Source organism: Colius striatus, chromosome 3 (assembly GCF_028858725.1).
Source record: "Colius striatus isolate bColStr4 chromosome 3, bColStr4.1.hap1, whole genome shotgun sequence".
NCBI classification, from domain to species: domain Eukaryota; kingdom Metazoa; phylum Chordata; class Aves; order Coliiformes; family Coliidae; genus Colius; species Colius striatus.
In genome coordinates this window covers 48,721,471-48,744,575 of record NC_084761.1, presented here as the reverse complement: position 1 = coordinate 48,744,575, position 23,105 = coordinate 48,721,471, and the positions used below count along the sequence as shown (strand labels likewise).

The 23,105-nt window shown below is 42.0% G+C and overlaps 1 protein-coding gene across 2 annotated transcripts in view; it reads left to right on the top strand.

Annotated features, from left to right (window-relative positions):
• Positions 1 to 14,846, top strand: part of GRID2 (glutamate ionotropic receptor delta type subunit 2) — a 737,077-nt gene extending 722,231 nt beyond the window's left edge. For both annotated transcript variants that reach the window (XM_061992861.1, XM_061992860.1), the window contains 2 exons: positions 9,898 to 10,138; positions 14,268 to 14,846. In XM_061992861.1, the coding sequence (XP_061848845.1) occupies positions 9,898 to 10,138; positions 14,268 to 14,690 (664 nt within the window). In that variant the 3' untranslated portion in view covers positions 14,691 to 14,846. The remainder of the gene's footprint in view (positions 1 to 9,897; positions 10,139 to 14,267) is intronic.
• The last annotated feature ends 8,259 nt before the right edge of the window (positions 14,847 to 23,105 follow it).

The window sequence follows — 23,105 nt, the reverse complement described above, 5'->3', positions numbered from 1 at the left end:
GTAATAAGGCTTTGCACTGCCTTAAGCATGACTCCAAACAGATAATCACTTTTAGATTCTTACACTAAAATGAAAGATCTATTCCTGCACCCAATAACCCAAATATCACAATGTGCTTAAGGATGATGCTGACATTTTCAAAGATCACCTAAGGTATTCCCCTTCTGACTGCAGATATGCTCTGGGTCTCTGTGGGACTTACTGTCTCTTCCTTTTCAGCTCTCTGTGTCCTTTTGGCTCGTCCTTTCATTCTGCCTGTTATCAATTCATTGGAGCTCAATTTTGATATTAGCAAAGAGTATACGGTCATAGGTATAATGACTGCTTGACTTTTAAAGATGACATAAACATATACAATACATACCAATCAAAGTTCATTAGTCACTACAACTCTTTAGGTTAGTCATGTTAGTAGTTTTATTTCTCATATAATTGATTCTTAGCTGAAGGTGAGGCTTGTATATTTAGTCAGTGCTAGGTGAGGTTCAGGTAACTCTTTGTTTATTTGTCGTTCTCATAGGACGTCATCAGATGGTAGAAACAGATTGGAGCTATTCCTTATGATCTATTTTTTAAGGGGTTTTTTTCATACAAGATAAACATTTTAGTATTTCATGTTGATTTTTTTTTAATGAAAAGCGGCACTTATCACTTCAAGTTTAAAAAAATCTGAGAATGAACTAGGTTAAATGGCATAAATGTCCCAAGTAAGTGTCCATTTGCATCTCATTCTTGGGAAAGAAAAAAAAAAAAAAAACAAATACAATAGCAAAATCAAAATAAAGTACTTTTTTTAGTTGTTTGCTTTCTCCTGCCAAGCAGGAGAGTAGTTCTTTTGTATGGCTTGTTAACCACAGTTTCTCAGGCAGGGGGCAGTTGACAAGTGACACTGGAGGAAAAGTTTGGTCGGATGAGATTTTGGGAAGAAGGTGTCTAAGAAGTATGAGGTGACTGAAAGGGCATTTTCCAAGCTTTCCATTTTTTACTATATGCAGAAAAATGACACTTTTGTCACAGCCTAACCAGAAAGGGCTCCCAAGTGTGCTCTGTTGTTGGTTTCTGCTGTCTATAAGTTAATGATGAAACTCCTACTGACTTTGGACAATGAGGTTTCTTGGTTTCATCTGAAAAGAGCTACTGATTTGCCTTCATGCAGCTTGGGACCCGCAACTCAGGTCCTCAGGTTGTCATATTGTCTGCTCATATAGTCAAAATATCATTTGTTGTTGCCTCTGGTGTTGCACAAGCATTATTCTGGGGAACAATTTGAGGAAAGTGTAAGTTTAGGAAGGAATGCTCTCTCCATCTCACAGCAGTATCATAGCTGATCTCTGGATCTCAGAGACAATGTTGGAAGCATGGCAGTTAGCAAGCAACCTTTCCCAGTGCAAACCAAGAAGAGGAGGTGCAAAGCTGTCCCACTTGTGGGGAAGCCATCAAAGACTGCTTCATTCCTCTGCAGACTCCCCAAGTTATCCCATACCTTCACATGCATGGACTTGCTCTTGGTTTACAGTAATGAAAGCAAGAGGAAAATTAGGCCCTGGGCGTTCATGCAGCCATAAAGTACTGAATTCTTTATAAAGCTTAGTAACTGTCATTTTTCAAGTAACTTTCTAAAAGAGAGCTGGAATACAAGTAGCGCACAAGAAATATCTGCATGGTGAAAGGTCAGTCAAGCCCACCTCAACTGTATTATTAAAAGTAAGCAAAATATCTTGAGTAACTTGATTTATTTGTTTATCTAGGTTTTTGAATTGTTAGTATTCGAAAAAACTATAGAACTTTTTGTGTTCCAGCTTCTTTACATTACACCCTGTACTGTCACTGGATATAAAAACATGATACTCCAACCTCCTGACATCCACTATTTAGATATTTGTAAATAATAATGAGATCTCCCCACAGTCTCCTCTTCTCTAGACTAGACAGCCCCAGTTTCCACAACCTTTCCACATAAGGAAGATGCTCCAGTACCTTGATCATCTTGGTGGCCCTGTGCTGAACTCTCTCCAGAAGTTCTCTGTCCCTCTTGCACTATGGGGCCCAGAACTGGACACAGGACTCCAGATGAGGCCTCACCAGGGCAGAGTAGAGGGGAAGCAGAACTTCCCTGGACCTGCTGGCCACACTCTTCTTGATGCATCCCAGGATGCCACTGGCCTTCTTGGCCACAAGGGCACATTGCTGGCTCATGGTTAGTTTATTGTCAACCAGCACTCCCAGGTCCCTCTCTGCAGAGCTGCTCTCCAGCAGGTCAATCCCCAGCCTGTACTGGTGCATGGGGTTGTTCTTCCCAGGTGCAGAACTCTGCACTTGCCCTTGTTGAACCTTGTGAGGTTCCTCTCTGCCCAACTCTCAAGCTGATTGAGATCTCGCTGAATGGCAGCACAGCCTTCTGGTGAATCAGCCAGTCCTCCCAGTTTGGTGCCATCAGGGAACTTGCTGAGGGTGCACTCTGTCCCCTCATCCAGGTTTGATGAAGACGTTGGGAGATTGTGGAGTCTCCTTCCTTGTAAGTCTTCAAGACCCTTCTGGACACATTCCTATGCGACCTGATCTAGGTGGATCTGCTTCTGCAGGGGAGTTGAACTAGATGATCTCTAAAGGTCCCTTCCAATCCTTACCATTCTACGATTCTGTGTTGAACAAGACTGGCCTCAGAACCGATCCCTGTGGAACTCCACTGGCCACAGGCCTCCAACTCGATCACCACTCTCTGGGCTCTGTCATTCAGCCAGCTCTCAATCCACCTCACTGTCCACTCATCCAAGCCACATTGCCTGAGCTTTCTGATGAGGATGTTATGGGAGACAGTGTCAAAAGCCTTGCTGAAGTCGAGATAGATGATATCCACCGTTCTCCCCTCATCTAGCCAGCCGGTTATACACTCATAGAAGGCTCTCAGCTTGGTCAAACAGGATTTCCCCTTGGTGAAGCCATGTTGACTTCCCCCGATAACCATCTTTTCCTTCATATGTTCAGTGATAACATTCAGGATGAGCTGTTCCATCACCTTTCCAGGGATGGAGGTGAGGCTGACCAGCCTGTAGTTTCCTGGGTCGTCCTTCTTGCCCTTTTTGAAGACTGGCGTCACATTGGCCTTTCTCCAGTTCTCAGGCACCTTGTCTGTCCTCCATGATTGTTAAAAAATGATAGAGAGAGGCTTAGCAACCACATCAACCAGTTCCCTCAGCACTCTAGGATGCATCCCATCAGGACCCATTGACTTATGGTTGTTAAGCTTGACCAAAAAGTCTTTAACCTCTTCCTTATCCACCCAGGGCAAGTCCTCTGCTGTCCTGGCCATCCTGTTATCCTTGCTGGACTGGGCTTCCCGAGGGCTGGCCTTGGCCGTAAAGACTGACGCAAATAAAGCATTCTGTAGTTCAGCCTTCTCTGTATCCTTGGACACCAGGGTACCCTCTGTGTTCAGTAGCAGGCCCGCATTCCCTCTCATCTTCCCTTTGCTGCTGATCTACAGGAAAAAAACCTTCTTATTTTCCTTAATTTTCTGGGCAGGTTTAATTCTAAAAGGGCTTTAGGCTTCCTGGTATCCACATAAGTTTAACAGTTTTAAGTAAAAAGAAGTTCAATCATTGGAACAAAGTGGTACTAATTTATGGCATTGAAGTCATGAGCACTGCATCTTCTGAAGCTAATGTTTTATTGCTGAGCAAAACAGAAGGTCAGATGCTTTCTCTCTTTTAATATTGTTTGATATGCAAATCCTTAATGCTGAACAGCAGGTCTGGTTTACTACTGCTTCATCTATCGTATCTAGAAGGTGAGATGCTTGTCCTTGTTTCTGCACACTGACAGCAGCGTGGTGCCAAGCACAGCTGATAGTCAGATCGGAAGGCGAGCACCTGTCCACCCTCACCAGGCACCAGTTAGTTGGGTTTAAATCTGCTTGGAGTCCGTGCCAGAAAACAGGTTTCACAGCTGGACCCAAGGGTACTCTTTTGCTGGGTTAAATAGTGGGAAGGGGTGGAGAATGATCATAGCTTCATCTAGTCTGGCAGCCAAAGCTGCATTTGGCTGGTGTACAAGATTTCCTCTCATGGAACCCATGATTGGCAGTTCATTAAAATGATGGCTTAAAAAAAAAAAAAACTACACCAAAAAATGGAAAACTATCTCTGCAAAACCAGTATTTTCCTTTACAGATACCAAGACCTGTGGTTGAAGGAAGGCTGGAATAGCAATGATCTCTCTACCTCTTGGTGCTTTGCTCATCTTGCAAGCTCTCCTAGCATCACCTCAGTTTGCTCAGGAGAAGTCATTGGCACTGCTCCTCTTTCTTTCACCTTGGGACAGCTACTTCTGCCTTATGTCTTCCCATGTCTCTTTCACCTCTGGGTTGTATTTTCAGTCTGGTGCCCTTTTTAATTCCAGGCTTAGGTCTAGGGATGGCAAACTGGGTAGTGTAGCTGGCACCAGGCAAGCAGCCATTTCTGGATTAGCACCTTCCCACCAGCTCTCTAAACCCTTCATAGTTTTGTTTCTGACCATTCCCTATCTCTTCATCCTGGGCATTTGGGCAAGACAAAATTGCACAGGAATGTTCCTCTCCTGTAAGTGAATACAGATATATCCTCACTCTCCACAGCAACTTTAGAATGGTCCATGACTGTAGTATGATGCAAATGTGATTTGTTGGGCAGCTGGAGCATGACAATATTTGTTGGCAATGGAGATAGCATGAAAGTCAAGGCTTTGAGCAGCAACTTTCATCTCTCACAATGCCCCAAGGAGAAGGTCAAAATAATGAAAACTCATCATGACTTGGTTAGACAATGAGATGCTGCTGGCAGGGGAAGAGGTGAAAAGGATCCCCAAGACCCTCCTATTTTCCTATCTCAATCCTTATTTCCTGTTTTCCTCCCCATGGTTTGGACTGTCCCTTCCCCAGGCAGAAGGCAGCGAGCCAGAATGGGCAGTGGGCATCCCTCTCCAGCACCAAATCCCTGAGCCAGGGCCATGGGTGACAATTGTGAAAGCTGCTCTGCCACAGAGAGGAAGGCCTGCATTGCCAAACCTAAAGATCACCTAAGGAAACGCAATAGAAGTTGGTCTCACTCCAGTTATTGCTGTGAATAAGAAAGATTTAGGTAGTTGCTTGACTGAAAAAAAAAAAAAAATCCTCCTTGTGAGTTCCTGCCTGTCTACTTTGATAACTGAAGGATGGTCACAAATCAGCTTAGTTTTATATTTTGTTTTACAAGAGGGGAACTGAAATCTACAAGAACTTGGCACCAGATTTTTGTTAGAAAAGCTCAAGAATGCAGCTTTTGCCCCAGGAGTTTCACTCTTGGCTAGCCACTGAAGAAGATTCTTGAGCTTTTTAACCACCTGGCCCAGTCTGCAGGCACCGAACACTCAAATGCTGCCCTGGACATCCACAGGAGCTGGTTCGAGGACCTGGGACTTGGCTCAGGCCCCCAAGGCACAGCCCGCTGAGGTACACAAACAGCTTTACTTTTTTTTTTCTGTCTCTGAATTTATTTGCATTTACTCCCCCTTCTGACAGTGGGCATTCATTGCACAGCTCTACGTACCTCCTGTCTGCAGCAGCCTTATCCTGGAGGCTAGAGCCAGAGTAGCACCTCCTCATCTCCTCTACCTTATCGATGCAGATGGTGAAGTTACCTGCCCTGGAAAACACATTCCTGGTGCAAGAAGTGAATATCCAGTAACCTTCGACATCTCAGACCATGCATTGGCATTACTGAACTCACTGTAAATGGCCTGTCATGTCTCTTCCTCACTGCTGGTAACTCAAAGAATAAAAGACCAAAAACAGTGTTGTCACAGATTTCTTCATTTTGTAGCATTTCTAACACCTTGCTATCATAACTTGAGGGTTTTCATCTGTATTTTGTGGGAGTAATTACATTTTATTGCCAGCAGCAAAGTCTATACCTACCAAGTTGAAGCCAGCCCTATTCCTGTTGATTCAGTAGGATTTGTTAGTTTCACTGTCAGATTTGGAAACCACAGACAGTTTAGTCTTCTGTGTTTATATCCACTAGACATCACTTGGCACTGTGAACTCAGGGCCAAATTAGTTAAAGTGCATACAGACATTTTATTTTGAGCAGCTTAATAACTTGATGTCATTGCCTTGAAAAATGTTACTGTAACAGTTCACCTGCTACAGAAAAATATATTGACCATCAGTCTATTCATAAGCAAGTTTTGAACGTCATGTTTTTCAGACAAATCAGATTATTTCAATATACAAGCTTATCTTGTAAGCTTTTTAAGACTATGGTGTTTCAAAACAGCAGGATCTCACACACCGTCCGTATTACTTTCCACCAGCCTTACCACTGACTCATGTTGCAATGCTACTCCATGCCAATGCACAGGGTTCAAAGGAGCCAAAGATGGTAGAGGAAAAAAAAAGCAGTTGTAAAAATCCAGGATTTGTGAGAAGAGGCACTTACTGGAACTACAGCATGTAGTGCATCGTTGTCATTCAGAGCATTTAGTTAATAACTCATTATTTTAGTCATTGATTAAATTTGAAAATCAAACATCAAACTGATTGTAGTGCCTGCCACCCAACAGGTATCTGATTAGTGTCAGGGCTCCAGACAGCCGCCGCAGCAAAAGCCGTATTTCTATGCAGAGAGTGCCATCGTGTGGGAAGCGCCCGCGGCACGCCAGCGCAGCCGCGCCGCTGCAAAACCTCCCTTCCCTTCCCTTCCCTTCCCTTCCCTTCCCTTCCCTTCCCTTCCCTTCCCTTCCCTTCCCTTCCCTTCCCTTCCCTTCCCTTCCCTTCCCTTCCCTTCCCTTCCCTTCCCTTCCCTTCCCTTCCCTTCCCCAGGGGCTTTTCCTTGGAATTGCAATAAAAGTACCAGTTTCATTTCTGAAAATGTACTGTAACAAATAGGAAGTTTCATAGCTAAGAACAAGTTAGTTGATAGTATGAAATCTGCTTCATGTGTTAATGACTATTTTGGTCCCACAAACAGGTGATTTCAGAAACTGAGTTTTTACTAATAGAAGCAGGATCACCCTTTTTCTCTCCATGAAGTTAATATAGTTAGATATTCATGCTCCTGTAGTTTCTCTTTGTATGTATTTTATCTTTCAGCACCTGTTTTCAGCTGAAGTTTTCCAAGGCTTCATTGTAAGCTTTCCATTTCTCAAGCTTTTCCATGTAATGATACAATTACTGTCCCTGATTTCTGTTTCCTTTTTATGTTTTCCTTTAACTAATTGAACTTATATGTTACATCCATAAAGAAAATTGCCAATAATTAGCAGGGGTACAATTAGGAATAAATCTCTGTTAAGGAACAAGCTAAAGTTCAGTGTCTTTATGCAAATGCCTATTGTTGAAAAGATGTCTTGTGTAATCAGGAATTACACTGACAAGTGAAGAATCATTTAATTAATGAGAATAGAGCAATCATTTGGATGGTTCATTCTATTACTGCCTAAATAAAAGAGAGAAAATAGCCCTGTTCACAGATTAGAGCTGCTGCTGGAAGAAATAAACCCCTCAATGTTGTTCTTTTACTGCCTTGTATAGATAGTATAGTAATTATTAAATATAAAAAGACATGCCAAATGTTTGCATTGGGCATCAAAAATTAACCTTCTATTATCTCACAAGAACTTGCCTATATAAAGTGGTTCTGTTTATGCTGGTTATCTGATGCTCCTGCTAACCTGACAGACCTGAATATCTAGGCCAAAATACTCACCTGGGTCTTAACGCAGGATGCTAGGGCAGAAAGAACCAGAATTACAGTGACTGATGTCTGTAAATAGTGTATGCCATGATAGAGAGTAGCGTGTGGACTATGCAGTTGGAGAGGAGTAATTGTGGTGGCAAAGGACCTCTGGAGGTCTGTAGCCCAGCACTCTGCTCAAAACAGGTCCAGTTATGTCAGGTTACCCAGTGGGACTTTGAGTATCGGCAAGGATGAAGACGCTGTAAATTCTCTGTTCTAGTCTTTGACCTCTACCATTTTCCTTTTATCTAGTCAGAATTGCTCATGTCCCACTTGCATCTCTTCCTGTTACTGGGTCTGGCTCCAGCTTCTCTGTGTTCTCCCAACAGGCAGCTGTAGGTAGCAACCCCACAATATGGTCCACAGGCCTCCAAAGCTCCTCTGAACATGGATGTCTCATAACAGCTATTACATCTCTTATAATAGAATGGAGAGTCCTCATATCCTTGACTTATCCCTGCCCCCTCAGGAAGCTTCAGGATAGGGCTTCCCTAAGCTGTCGTTGGGTTTGAGACAATTCAAAATATAGCCCGAGTAACTCTGATGTTGTTCACCATTCTCCAGGGTTGGACCTTCAGTATACACTGTCAGTAGGCATTCCACAGCATTTGTCCCATTTCTTACAAACACAAAGCTATGCAAAGAAGGGGATTCTGGCATCTCCAAAGGCATGTGTATCACCTACAGTCTGTTCTTTGGTGGCATTGTTCCCTTTGGTACAGCAGAGAGATGGACAAGCAGTTCCCTTCTGAACAGATCAGGATCTCAGACGCAGGATGTACTTCTAGGTAGGAAGCAGAAGCTCACTGCAGACCTATGCTGGGATTTAAGCCACTGGTGGCTGCATAAAGTCTCCCTTTCTTGGTAGGACCACAGCATTAAGTACATGGTCATTTGGATATGCCACAGAAAATTTAGTGGCTTCATTGACCTGCCTACCTGTTTAAGTGACATTAGAGGATCAATTATGTCCATACAGAGCAGTTGACCTGTGCTTCCAATGTGCATTCAAACTTCTTTTCAGAATGCTCACTTTTTCTGAGATTGAGGTAGACCATTGTACTGAGCTGTTATGGTAGCCCTGAGTCAGTGGGACAGCTTTTCGTTCTTCAATGCAGTACAATCTCTGGTAGCAACATCCCAGACCTCTGCTGGTTTGTGTGCACTTGGATTTTTTGCATGCTGTGTCAAATGATTGCACAAGTAATTGTTTACCTTCCAACACTGAAATGAAAACCAAATTTATTAAATGAAGAAAAACATTCCCCCTGTTTTATTATTTTAAGTGTAATCATTGAATTTTTTATTTTGGGTAACCAGATGCACCCAGCTGCTACTCTAGTCACTTCTGGATGTTTTTAAAACAACAGTCTCCTCAGGAATAAATGAACTAAATATGAAAATCATCTTCCAAACACAATTTTCATTGCTCAAACTATTCATTCCACAGGAAGTCTCACTAAATATGTTGGCCTTGCAAACTGCCCAGTAAATCTTTGGCAGTGGGCTGGGTATATAGGTGCAAGGACAAGTGAATCCAGCAGCAAAGAAACTTCCTTGGGAAATTACTTACCAGCAGGTTGCACACTCTCATTAAGCAATATTAGTTTAGGTTTTCATTGACTGCAACTAATACAGTTCTGCTGTCTCTCCAAAGCAGCAAGTAGGTAACCCGATAAAGATCAGTTTATAATAAGGTAACATGTATCCTGTGGTATATCTGAACAGTAATTTCCTTTTTTCTTTTTTCTTTTTCTTTTTTTTTTTTTAGTTTAAATGTCTCTTCTCTAATGATTAAAATGCAAAATACCTAACACACTAAAAAGTCAATTGGCATAGTCTGTAGTGAAAGCCAGTTAAAAAAATACTGTATATTAAGTAAAGCATTTTCATTAAGGGTCTTAATGAAGGAAAGTGAGACTAGTATGTGCTTTCCTGTGCAGGTATGCATATATGCAGTCTTATAGGCAACTCCATATTCAAGATTTCTTTTCTGGCTAAATTCATCTGGATTCATCAGCTGCTTGGCTTTCTGAGACATATGAGAACCCTGCAAGTACTTGGATTACATTCTCACATTCTCAGGTTCCAGCTCCACTGCCTCCCCCCACCCCCCCATAACCCTTGACTGTGCTTTTTCCTCAAGGATTTTGGAGCTGCAGCAGAATGGTGACATGGACATACTGAAGCATAAGTGGTGGCCGAAGAACGGTCAATGCGATCTTTACTCATCTGTGGATACCAAACAGAAAGGAGGTGCCCTGGACATAAAAAGTTTTGCAGGTGTTTTCTGCATCCTCGCTGCTGGGATTGTGCTCTCCTGTTTCATTGCAATGTTGGAAACGTGGTGGAATAAAAGGAAAGGCTCCCGGGTTCCATCAAAAGAGGTATCAGACCCTCCATTTCTCCTGGGCAATTTTCATGCACCTTAAAGATTGCTGCCTTGACTTTATACCATTAGAAAGGGTGGGGAGTCAGAGACATTTCCTTAGCTTCCTGATTTTTTAAGGTAAATGTTGTTCCTCAAAAATCTCTTTTGCTATTCTTCCTAATGAAAAAAATACATATTGATGATATGTCAATATGCAACTATCCTGAGTAAAACACAACTGTTAGTTGTAGAATAGTACATTATTAATACATCAGTATTTAGTTCATCATTCCCATTGGTAAAGCTAATTCTCACCTATAATTTCAAATGTTTCTTGGTTTCTTCTTGAAAAATATATACCCTAAGCTCAGTGGCTGAGTCTTTCAAAATAGATTTGCAAAGTTTAGCCCTTTAATCAGCAGTTAGCTTCTTAAATAAGCTTGTCTCCATTTTCAGAAATGTTAGCCTCTGGACACTTCGGTGAACTTCAGTTCTCATTATTTCATCTGAAGTTCAGGGATGCAAGAGCATGTTAGATTTTTCAGATTCAGGACAGACTTATTTCTGAAATCTACTACAGACTTGTTTCAGAAAATTTTGGATAGAGACCACAGGGAGATATGTTATTTTACACCATCTATGAGTTTGCTTCTATACTGGCATGTTTAAGGCTGTCCTTCTCGTGGCAATCTACTCATGCCTTTACCAGACAACTGAGCCTTATGCAGTCATATTCTCTTCACAATTAAGTCTTTAGCTCTACAAAATACTAGAAAAGCATTAGCAGAGAAAAAAGCAAGTTATTAAAGTGTATTTGGTAGCAATGCCCAAAGCTGAACCCAGATACGAGCTTTAAGGTGGTACTATCAATTATAGCTTTTCTATCTGTGTAGCTTAGACACATCTGTGTGGCTTGTGAGGTATTGCTGTTAATTTGTGTACAGTGGTCTCACCTTCTCTGCAACTTCTCCATTGTGTTCATTCCTGCTAATCTAATGCTGTGTAATCAGGCAGGATTAATTACACTACCTAATTAGACAGCATTGGCAATGGTGTTAGAATACGTTAAATCTTTTCTTACCTGTTTTAATTCCCAAGCTTTTTTTATTCAAGGTCTGGATCAGACCATTAATAAAATTAAAAAAAAAAAAATCTCTAGTCTTTAAATTGGGTTTCTCAGGAGTGGAAACCATACAGCTTCAACTGGTAAATTATTAATAAAAGAAGCCTAAAATTTACTAGATTGTTGTTTACCCAAACTTTCAGAACTTCATATTTCATATTTATCTGATGTGATACATAATAATAAATAACAAAAGAAAAGAAAGAAACTCAACTTGGATATTTTATATAAATATAGAATTTTCTATTTCAGTTTTCAAATACAGATAAATTCAAGTGTATACTTTCCACAAATGGTATGATTTGGCCTCCTTGATCTTTGTCACATGGTCGTAAGCTTAGCATTTAAAATTGCATCTCAACGCTAAATTGAAAAGCTTGGCTCAAAACTGAGTTTAACGTGGACGTATGTGCTGAATGTCCCCACTATCCTGGATGTGTGGGTCATTCAGCAAAGAAATACATCTTAACTAACTTTCTTAAAATTCATTTTAGCTTCCATGAAATCCATTGGCTCTTCCAGGCCACTAGTCCAGAGTCGGGGGTCAGATTGGGCCAGTTTGTGGTCAGCAAGCCAACCCTTTTTCCTAGTGGCTGCCATCTTGTGCTCCAGAATGCAAGCATTTATACTGAAAAAAATTGTCTTATGATTGCGAAGATAACATTTCAGTCGCGTGCCAGAAGTAATCCATTCAATGATGTCTGCCTGAGTCTGCAGACAGCCTTAAACGGTAGCTCTGAGAGAAGTATGAACCACCCCAGTAATCTCAATGGGATGTTGACTCTGAAGCCTGATGATAATTTAAATGTGAAAACTGCTGAATATTTCACTACTGATCATACAAGAGAGAAGAGGAAAGATCATATTATGGAGATGTGCACAATCTTACTGTGAGTGGGTCTCATTTTGGTGTATCGATTGGGTGGAGATTGGGTTGTGGGCTAAGCATGGGAGTATATCACCACTTATATATTTTCACTGGTCTGACCCTAGCCCCAAATGCATCTCTGTAAGAGAAGGAAGAGGAATATTTTGAGTAACTTTTAGAGGCTCAGAAATGAAGACATACCAGTTGTTTCCTGATTGGCATTTTAAATTACAAAGTGTTTGTATGCTTTTCTTAATTAAAGAAATTAATTTTCAAAATTAGTGAAAAGCAATAAAACAAAAAACCCACAAACAAGCAAACATGAAACTCATTAAAAAAAAAAAAAGAAAATAATAAAAGCCAACCAAAAAATAACCCAGGAAAAATATTTAGGAGTGTCCCTCAGAGACATAGTCATGACTTGCACATGCTAACGGAGCCTCTGTGCATTTCTCTCGCTTCCAATGCAACCCCAGTTCTGCATTCATATGCAGCTCCAAAGTTTTCCAGAGAGAGCGTTTGGTTTTGGTGTCACTTGTGTGGTTGTTATGTGCATCCATGTCTATGTCCACTTGTGAATAAACTACAGACAGAAGGCCAAGTCTGAGAAATGAGCACTGCATTTTTTCCCACCTGTGATGAGCGCAAACCAAAGCCTCTCTGGTCAGCGATCATACAGTTCCTGGGAGATCCCTGCTGCCCCATTCCCTGCTCCTTTTCCCCTGGTTTGTCTCACTGTCCCTGCCCTTGGAGGGTAAAATCTTGGAGGTGAGTTGGCCTCTCAGCCTCCTTCCAGTCGGACTCTGTGTTTGGCATGGTACCAGTGCAAATATTTGGTGATCTGTTTTGCTAAGTAGATGAAGTCCTGCAGTTTGTTCTAGATGTGGACTTTTTCAGAGTGTTTGACTTCATTCCTAGACAAAGAAGGGGATCTCAAGCCCATTCAGTATGCTAGGAGTTTTGCCATTGATTCAGGGAGCTCTGGATCAAGCCAGTCATTGAATTGCAGTAATCAAGGCTGGAAGTCATCAGTGCACATCTATCAGCTGCCTAATTATCCCCTGTGAGGTCCTAGAGTGTGAGATATTTCTAGTGGCCTTGGAAGAGCCAGTAGATTTCACAGAGATTAAGGTAAATTTTCAGGTTAGTTGAAATCGATTTTTGTTCTGAATGAGCTGTGCTGCCTAGACTGAGGGAATACCCTGTACGTGTGTACTTAATGCCACTTTGAATTAAGCTTTGCAGTTCAGTAGAAATATGTATGTACAATAGAGGTGATTTATTGCATCACCTGGGACTTTTTTAACTTCCATGCATTTAATTCTAACAAACAAACCCGTATAATTGAGTTCTCTGGGAGGAGAGATCTAAGAAGGAAAAGGGACAGAGGTAAGAGGAGGGATGATATATTATATTATATTATATTAAATACCCCAGGCCACCTTCTCTTCTTCTCACCCATGAGAGTGGAATTCCATCAGAATCAATGGAATTGCTTCTTTGTAGGTAAGGAGAGAATTAATCCCTTTCTTGGCATTGTAATTTAAAAGCAACTGGTGTACTCCCTCCTGTGCAATGTCAATGAGTCAGCAGTGCTTGTTTTTTTGTCTCTGAAGTTCAGTTTTCTACACCACAATTTATATTATAAAGACAAAAAGCAATTGGAGATGTTTTTAGCCCTTCCTTGAACCCTGGGAGGATGACAAAGATGGCAACCCCATCCCTCAGAGTCTCCCATGTTAACAACCAAATTTAGTCCTCATTGAGGAGTTGAAGAACTGGCATCATCCCAGGCACCTGAGATTATGCTTTGCTTTCACGGCAGAGAGCTTACTGTTATTCTGCTGTTGCTAGTCCAACCCACTTAGCTCCAGGCCTGGCTTTTCGTGATGGAAACCTGCTGGTAGCTCTTGGAGTTTTGTTGTTTGGATTCAGGTTTGAAGGCAGCTGTGGTGTAAGGGTCTGGTTCAATTTGTCTTATCTCACCCAGCTTCAGGCCATGAGGGTTTGCTGGTGTGATGTGCAAAGAGGCCTTCAGCCAATGGCCAGCTGTAGTTAATTGTGCTTCCCGAGCAGTCCTGATTGCACCGTGAAGCTTGAACCCAGCACAAACGCTGATGGTGAGCGGTGCTTCTTGTTTTTCTCCTTCCCCAGGATGACAAGGAGATTGACCTAGAGCACCTCCACAGGCGAGTGAACAGCCTCTGCACAGATGATGACAGTCCCCATAAACAGTTCTCCACCTCATCGATTGACTTGACCCCGCTGGACATTGACACTTTACCCACACGTCAGGCACTGGAGCAAATCAGTGACTTCAGAAACACTCACATCACCACAACCACCTTCATACCAGAACAGATCCAGACTCTGAGCCGCACGCTGTCTGCTAAAGCTGCTTCAGGTTTCTCCTTTGGCAGCGTGCCCGAGCACCGAACTGGCCCTTTCAGGCACAGGGCACCCAATGGTGGCTTTTTCAGAAGCCCCATCAAAACAATGTCATCTATCCCTTACCAACCGACTCCTACTTTGGGGCTGAACATCGGTAGTGACCCAGACCGAGGCACCTCCATCTAAGCATCAGACCAAGTTTCTTCACTGTTTCTTTTTTTAGGACTCCCTTGCAAGGAGCAGCTGTAATATTGTGGGACTAACATGGATGTAACCTTTTTTGTTTTCCTTCTTTTTTGTTTTTGACTTATTTGGGTTTTTTAATATATATTTGTTTGGGGTTTATTTTCCGTTTGACTCGGGTTTAGGGGTTTTTTTTTCCTTTTTAAAAACTTTATTTAAGAATCAGGATTGTTAGTAACAACTCTTCCTCCTCCTCTTCTCTGCTTTCTCAGTCTGGTCTCCTCTGTCTACCCTTATTCTCTTTACTACTTGAATCACTTATTCTTTGGTTTATCACCACACTAGGTTTTGGTTACTTCAGGCTTTTCATATACCTTAAATATAGGAAACTTGCAGCAATTGATGCATAGGAAAACCCTGAGGATTACGATATAGAAGGGCATTTGCTCCTCCTCCCCCACTGCCTTTTTTTACTATAATTGCAATAACTTAAGTCCTTTTCATGTATTCTGCTGCTTCCAGTCAGCGCTCCACTGCTGTGTGTCCTTTTAACTGTGGACCAAAGGCAAACCCTGCAATTTAAAAAATGGAAAAATTTTTAAAAAGGCAAAAAGAAAAAAAAAAGGGAAAAAAAAGTGCAAAACAGATGAAGTTAAAAGAACATTCAGGCCCCATGATACGAGAATGCAATTTTGTAGGATTACAAAAAAAGCCATTACTATGCCAGTAAAGACTACAGTTAAATCTACTTTTGCACTGCAACAGTGCATATGACCTTTATGTGATTGTACAGTGTTAAAAGTTTTTCTTATGTACAGTAAACTGTATGATATGGCAGAAGCCTCTGTTGTGTTAAATAAATTAGTATCTCATATATATATATATACATATATACACACAGGTATGTATATATATATACATGTATATATAGCTATAAAATGGCAGCCGTTGCTATTGCAATTCATTTAATAAAGCTTTAGTAAAAATGTGATGTATACGGGAAGGGGGTCTTTTCATTTAGAAAAGACAGGTTGCTTTAATGTTATTCTGACTTGCATCGTTTGCCAACAGAGCATATTTTATACTTTTTTATTAGAACATCCAGGACAATTTAACATTTGTACCTAGATGTAACTCCTTTGGTTAGGTTTTGCATTGGCTATTGAGCATTCTATAAGGCTAATTTTGATAATTTTACTTTTAATTAATTAGACAACTGGAACTCTCTCTTAGGTATATCATGTTCATGAGCAACTAATATAGCTCTAGAGAAGTTTAAACATAGATCAAAGGTTAATAAATCGCTTTCCAAATCAATATAGTTGATCATGACAATAAAGGTGTTAGTGGAAGAAAAAAAAACAAAAAGCCCTCAAAAAATACAGATGTGGCCTTAATTATAATCACATATTGTTCTAAGGAAAAAAAAACAAAAAAAAAAAAACCAAAAAAAAAAGAACAGGCGCTCATTTTAACCCTTTGTATGTTAAGCTAGACTTAGAGGAGCTATGTATCTTTTACATTAGTGCCAACTGTATAGAACAAGAGAAGGAACAGCAGTGAGAGCAAAACCAGTGCCCACTTCGGCAACAGCTTTTTAAAGTAACACTATTACCTGTTAGAAATGTAGGAAGAGCTTTCAATTTGTAATCCTTAAAACTAAAAATGCAGTTAAGTAGAAAGCAAGCAGTTTATCCTGTGACTTTTTTGGTTTGGTTTGGTTTTTAATGCAACCATACACTTATTTTAACCTAACTCATTCTTTGGCTAGGATTAATAGGAATCAGCCTATGTGATTTGCTTTAGGATAAATTAAAAGATATATTCTTAAAATCTATTCTATTTTGATGCTAATTCTGTTCTGGGGGAGCATCTTGTACTGTCACTGTTTTTTGTACTAAATCTTCAAATATTGTCTACTGTGTAAGGCAGAACAAATTCTTATCGTGCAAAAGGCCATTTTGTTTCCAGGGTAGCAAGTGTCTAAAAGCATGCACAACTTGCTTCCCCCTTGTAACATTCATGAACTCATCCACACTTCTGAGAAAAAGAAAAAAAAAAAGGCAAAAAAAAGATAATTTCTTTCCAACAAGCTACATAGGGACATACCAGATGTTGCAGTGATTTTAGCTATTAAAAAAGACCTGATAATCATGTATGATATTTAAAATAGGCCTATTTTGATGTGTTGCCTATTATATAGATACACAAAACACTTTTTGGAGGCCTCAGTTACAAGTGGCAAAGCTTTCTGTGTATAATTTGTCTAAATAATTTGTCTAATAAAATTGTTTTCTAAACTTGCGTTTCCTCTGTTTAATTGATGAGTGCTGTGGGATTTTTGGTCTGTGGCAAGGCATCCACTTGTGAATGTTTTTGCCGCACCATTACTGAAGGGGATTTGGCCCACAGAGATGGGATGTGCTCACCAGGTTGCTTTAAGCCAGCTCAGCATAGGGCATTCCTCGAAATCACCAAGATTTACCATATTTATCAATGGCAGGCTTAGATTTCAGAGACCACATACAGACAGCATTTTGGAGAATGATTTTAGAGCTCATTGACACTGACATGTAGAGGGTGTGATTTGTAGAAATCCATCCTTTTATAACCTGATCTAGGAATTTTCTTGGAACATAGTCATTATTTTTATAGAATCACATTCTTCTCTCCATATTTGTGCAGAAGTTAATTTACTCTGATCCTGGACATACACTGCCTTTGGATTTGATGAAAATTTTACTGTGAGAGAATTTAACCTGTATTTCATGATGGCCTTCTCAATCCTTGAATGTCATTAACATGTTAATGGCCTAGACATTAGTAAGTCATGTAGAGTGTACTGCAAAAAATGTCACCCATAGTGATCTAACTTGCCACATCCAAAGTTTGTCTGCTGACTTTTTACATTCAGTATATTTCATTCACTTCTTAATATTTTTGACCTCTTACAATTTTCTATTAGACTTAGCAGGCATTCAGGGGATTTCATTTTGTACTTTCAAAAATAAGTTGGAAAGTGTCTTCAATTCAGTGCTACATTAAAAAGGAATCTTCACCCAGATAACATAAAAATCTAACAGAGGTTAGATTCTTGAAAATGAGGTTAAAATTTAAAGGTGCCTATGCACTAATGCAAATAGGCTCATATATCAGTGGGCAGCAAATGCCCAGCATAATTATCAGGCTACTTTTATTTTTTCATAAAAATCAGCCAAGGGACAATCTCTGCTTATTTTCTCTGAGGCAGAGCTGTGGCAAATTCAGGCACTGGCCCTACAAGCCCTTATGCACATTACAGTCTGTCTAGTAGGGGCTCCCTTAGCCACAGAGAGGCTTGCCTGATCAGGATCCTAATTTTAGGCTGTTCTTGACCTGTAAAGTAATCACGACCTTTTTGGAAAGTGCTGTCCTGCTGGAATTATGAGTCATTCACTTTTTTAGCATTGTCCTTGTCACACTCACAGACAGGCCTCTCCTCAGCAAAGTAGTTTCACAGATACTACATGTGTACTCTATATAACAGGCTACATTAAGGCAAACCCTATGTGACTCTTCTGCCTTTCTTAAAAAAAAAATCCTGTGACAGTGTTAAAGACTGTCAAGTGCATGTGCTGCAGTACCTCCTCTGGAAATACAAGCCAGGTGTATATAAAGACAAGTTGTTTGCATGGTGATTACAGTCATGCAACCATTGTGACATATCAGCTACAAACAAAAAGTAAGCAGTGGAGGAAAATGCATTTATCTGATTTCAAGGAATCACTTAGTAGCATTTTCCTATTGACTGACAGGAGATACCTGGAGATAAAAAATAATCCCACTTCACCAATCAAGGGAATTATTATAGCTGTCCCTTACTCAGCCACAGCATGGCCAGAGCTAAAGACTCCTGGATTTCCCTCCCATCTTCACAAAACGAAGTGTTAATATTGTTTCCCTAAATAGATCAGATTTTTTAGGAGTATCTTTTTCTCTCTTTTCTACTCATGTAGGATGCTACAAAGTGACAAGAACATGTAGCTGCCTTTCTGTGAACACTCACTGTAGCTGGGTCAATATGGTGCACTGGAGGTTAATATCCCAAAGAAGTTTAGTTTCTCAAATCTACACAAAGTTGATGACAAGAAAAGTAAACCAGCTTCCCATGTGCACACTTGTGGGTGTAACTAGTGAGAAAACAGTCTCCAAAACAGCAAAGTCATCACACCAACACAGCCCTGCTTTAACCGTCTTTCTCTCAGTCCCAATATTGATGCTTCTTCTTCACTCTGAGGTGCTGTTTTGAAATAAATGCCAAAATCAAGCATCTTCTCCCAAGCATGAGTCACAAAGTTTGTGGTAAACACACACTTACGCATCACATGAAGACCAGTAGGCAGCTCTGCAAATGCATCACCACAAAACTGTCTGCTTGTCGTGTCTCACCCAAGGTGTTATTGCTGAGGTCAGAAATAGAACCCTCCAAAGGAAGGTCGGTGCAGAAAAAATGATTCACAGCCTAGAAAATTTTTAAGCAAAAACCTGCACCAATGTCCAAAGATTACAGGAGCCATTAATTTTGTGGAAAAAAAAAAAAATTACCTTTCGAAAGGTATAGTTATAAAAAATTAATTTTACTACCTGTCAAGACTTACAAAATCTGCCCCCACACCATCCCATTCATCAGAGAGATGTGACACTTTGCGTGTATTACAAACTCTATTTCTATAACATTCATCAGAAGAGGAATGTCACAGAAAAAGAGTTTGTAGTACACGCAAAAAAAAATATATTACAGCCAGAAAACTGAACTGTCAAGTCATTAAGTACTATGCTCCAGGTCACACGGGAAATTTCAGGCAGAAGAAGAATTATGCATCTCAGAACCAGTTCATTGCTGTAAGGGAAAAAAAAAAAATCCTTCTGAATGCTCAGAGAAGGACTTTTAGCTGAGGGTGAGAGGGAGGCAAGCAGGGAGGCAAGGAGAGGGTTGCACCACTGGGGTGGAATGAAAGTGGGAAGAGGCAATGGCACTCCTGTTCATAGGCCAGCACTAGTTAAGGCAACCTTTCTTTCAAGCAGGAAAATTTTGTCCCCCTTTGAAAAGAAAAAAATATTTGTGTCTCATTCCTTGTTCCACACGGCTAATGCCTCAACACAACATGGGATGAGACTACTGCGGAGTGCCTAAATAGAGAGATAAGGACAGGGAGATCACACAACAATTAGCATCATGGGCAAAACAGACTCAGCTTGGGGAGAAACGGTTTGATTTATTAATGAACAATCAGAACAGACCAGAGAAATGAGAACACGAATCTTAAAACATCTCCCACCTCCCCTCTCCCCTCCCTTCCTCACAAGTTTCTACCTCCTCCTCCCCCAGCAGCATAGGGGAAGAGAGAATAGGGGTCACAGTCAGTTCATCGCAGATGGACTTTGTCGCTGCTTCCTCTCAGGAGGAGGCTTCCTCACACTTCCCACTGCTACAGTGTGAGGTCTTTCCTATGAAAGACATTCCTCCACAAACTTCTCCAATGTGAGTCCTTCCCACAGACTGCAGTTCTTCACAAACTGCCCCAGTGTGGATCTCACCCACAGGGGAAACAGTCCTTCAGGAACAGACAGCTCCAGCATGGGTCCCCCCCATGGGGTCACAAGTCCCATCAGCAAACCTGGTTCTCTGTAGGCTTTTCTCTCCACAGGTTCCCAGATCTTGCCAGGAACTCACTCCAGGGTGGGCTTCCCATGGGGTCACAGCCTCCCTCAGGTATCCACCTGCTCTGGCATGGGATCTTCCACAGGCTGCAGGTGTACCTCTGCTCTCCCACAGACCTCTATGGGCTGCACCACAGGTCACAGAGGAATCTCTCCTCTGATGCCTGGATGCTTCCCACTCCACTGACCTTGGTGTCTGCAGAGATGTTCTCACGTTCTTACTCCCTTCTTGAGCTGGAAGTCAGTATCTGCGCAGTAGCTTCTTCCTCTTCTCAAACATGTTAATCACTGATGTGTTACCTCCATCGCTAATTGTCTGGGCCTTGGTCAGGGATGGATTCATCTTAGAATTGGCATTGGCCCTATCCACTACAAGGGAAGCTTATAGCAGCTTTGTTTTTTACAGAAGCCACCCATGTAACCCACTACCAAAATCTGGCCACACAAACCCACTACACTCCAACTGCAAACATTCACACGAACCAGCCTCATGAATGAAAACATCATTCCATACAGAAAATTGCCCCACCTGAAGCTAACTTTTGTTGCCACTCCAAGGAAGGCTCAGAGGTCCTGTTTACTTCCCTTACTCTGCTGCAGAGGGAGGGACCTTCCTTTCCCATGGGGTGCAGCCAGAGGCAGGCAAATGATGCTGTGGCAAGCATTTTGCCTGGGAGCCTGGTGTGAAGGTGGCAAATTTTAAACAATTGCTAGAAGTTAAAAAGCACAGTTGGAAGAAAAACCCTTCTCACGGGTTGTTTGTGTTCTATTTGCCTCACTCTGCCAAGCTAGGTCGTGTCCCTGTGGAGTGCCAGGAAACAAAAAGGGAGAGTGGGCAGCTCTACGAGTGCATTGTAGCCCTGCCACAGCGGGTAAGCTCGCCCCTCTCCCCCACTGGCCAGGGACATGCTTCTTCACACACACAGTGGGGAGGTCTTGTTTGGTTTTGAATATTCCCTGTGTATGAATATTCACTGTGGACCACAGTAAGAGTAATCACAGCTGACCCATGTTGTTACTAATTAATTCTTTTGCTTACACACGCGGGAACGGGGGAAAGAAAGCAAATACTGTGAACAAAGCTAATAATGTGGTTACTTGCTACTCCTTCTATCTGACACGTTTTTAAGGAATAGCCTCTGTGGCATGACAGCCAACACAGCAAGAAATTGATGTAGTGTAACAGAAAAGCATGTTGCTTTATGAAGTAGTGCTCAGGCAACAATGGAATGGTTTGCCTTGCTCTAACTTTTACAGACCTTTTCTGAATAATATCTGGCCTTGCTTGGATAGGTTTTACACCTCTGCAGGTGAAGGAGACTGCGGGTGAATTTTTCTCCCTCCCCTCCCCGCCTCTGCTCCACTGACAAAACAGAATTCCTTAAAACAATTTGTATGAATAAAAACCAAAATCCTTTTATACTATCTGTACAATACAGTACAGGAGCTACAGCTGATAGGAGGCACCGGAAGCTTTGTTTTTCCTATATCATGATGAAAGATAGATAGTAGTAGTAGTACTGATACACCTTGAAATCTGACTTTTGAAAGACAAATTTATTGTCTTCAAAGAATATCACTGTGATCTTCAAGTCTTAAAGGCTCACTGCATCATCTGACAGATGTAGGCCCATTCATATGTATATTAGGCCTGCTATATGGGTTGTTCAAAAAGGGAAATCTTATTTCCATAACTATTTCTGAACACTTATTCCATAAATATTGACACAAATGAGCATCTTTCCTTCTAAAACTTTCAGCCAGCAGGCTATTGTCCAAATCATAGAGTGATCTGCTGAGCTCCAAACAGAAGTTAACCTGGAGTACAGACATGACTCTATTTTGTAGGCTGAAGCCACATAAGGAGCCAGCAGGAGCGGTGCTTTTGCAGATATATCTCCGTTCACAGTCCTACGTTTCATTTCCTGATGGAATGGAGATCACTTGCAAAAGCATGGCCAAAAAAAAGGCGGAAAGATGGAGAATGACTCCGCTGTTAGCACTGGTTGCTCTGCTGCTGGAGTTGGAAGCCTTTGAGCCCAACAGACTGTTTCCTCGGTACAACACCTGGACAGATCTTTCTCTTATGGAGAGTTGTGGCTTTAAATCTTGTTAATTCTCAAACAAAAGTGACATAGCTTTGTTCGGCACTTCTGTTAATGACAAACCGACGGAAGGGGATAAATCTGTCCTTGTCTCGTTGCCTGGCTTGAACTTACAGCTCCCTATCTCGCACGCATCTCCTGCTTCGGATAACCCTCGCGTGAACCCGCCGCCGCCTTCACCCGGCTCCTGGCCGCTGCTGCGGCTTTGCGCGGGGCAGCTGAGCTCCCTGCGGAGCGGCAGCCGGGGGAGAGACCCGTGGAGGGCTGCGGGCCCTGGGGATGCAGACAGCCCGTGAGCGGTCTGTATTTAGGGAGCCTCGGGCGTTGCACAGGAGCAAACCCGCGCCTTTGGAGTTACTCGCTCACTGGGGAGGCTGTAGCCCCTCCAGCAACAGCGGCTACGGACCAGGCGCTTCACTCTCCGGCGGGCGCGGGGGAAAGCGGCCCCGAGGGAATCCTGGCAACTGAGCCCGTCAGCCCGCTCGCCGCGCCCGCCGCCGGCCGGATGGTGGCGCTGCGGCACCGGCGGCGGCGCTCGGGCTCCGCTCGGGTTCCCGCGGCCTCGGCGGCGGACGCGGCCGGGGGCGGGGGCCGCTCCTTGTCCCCGCCAAGT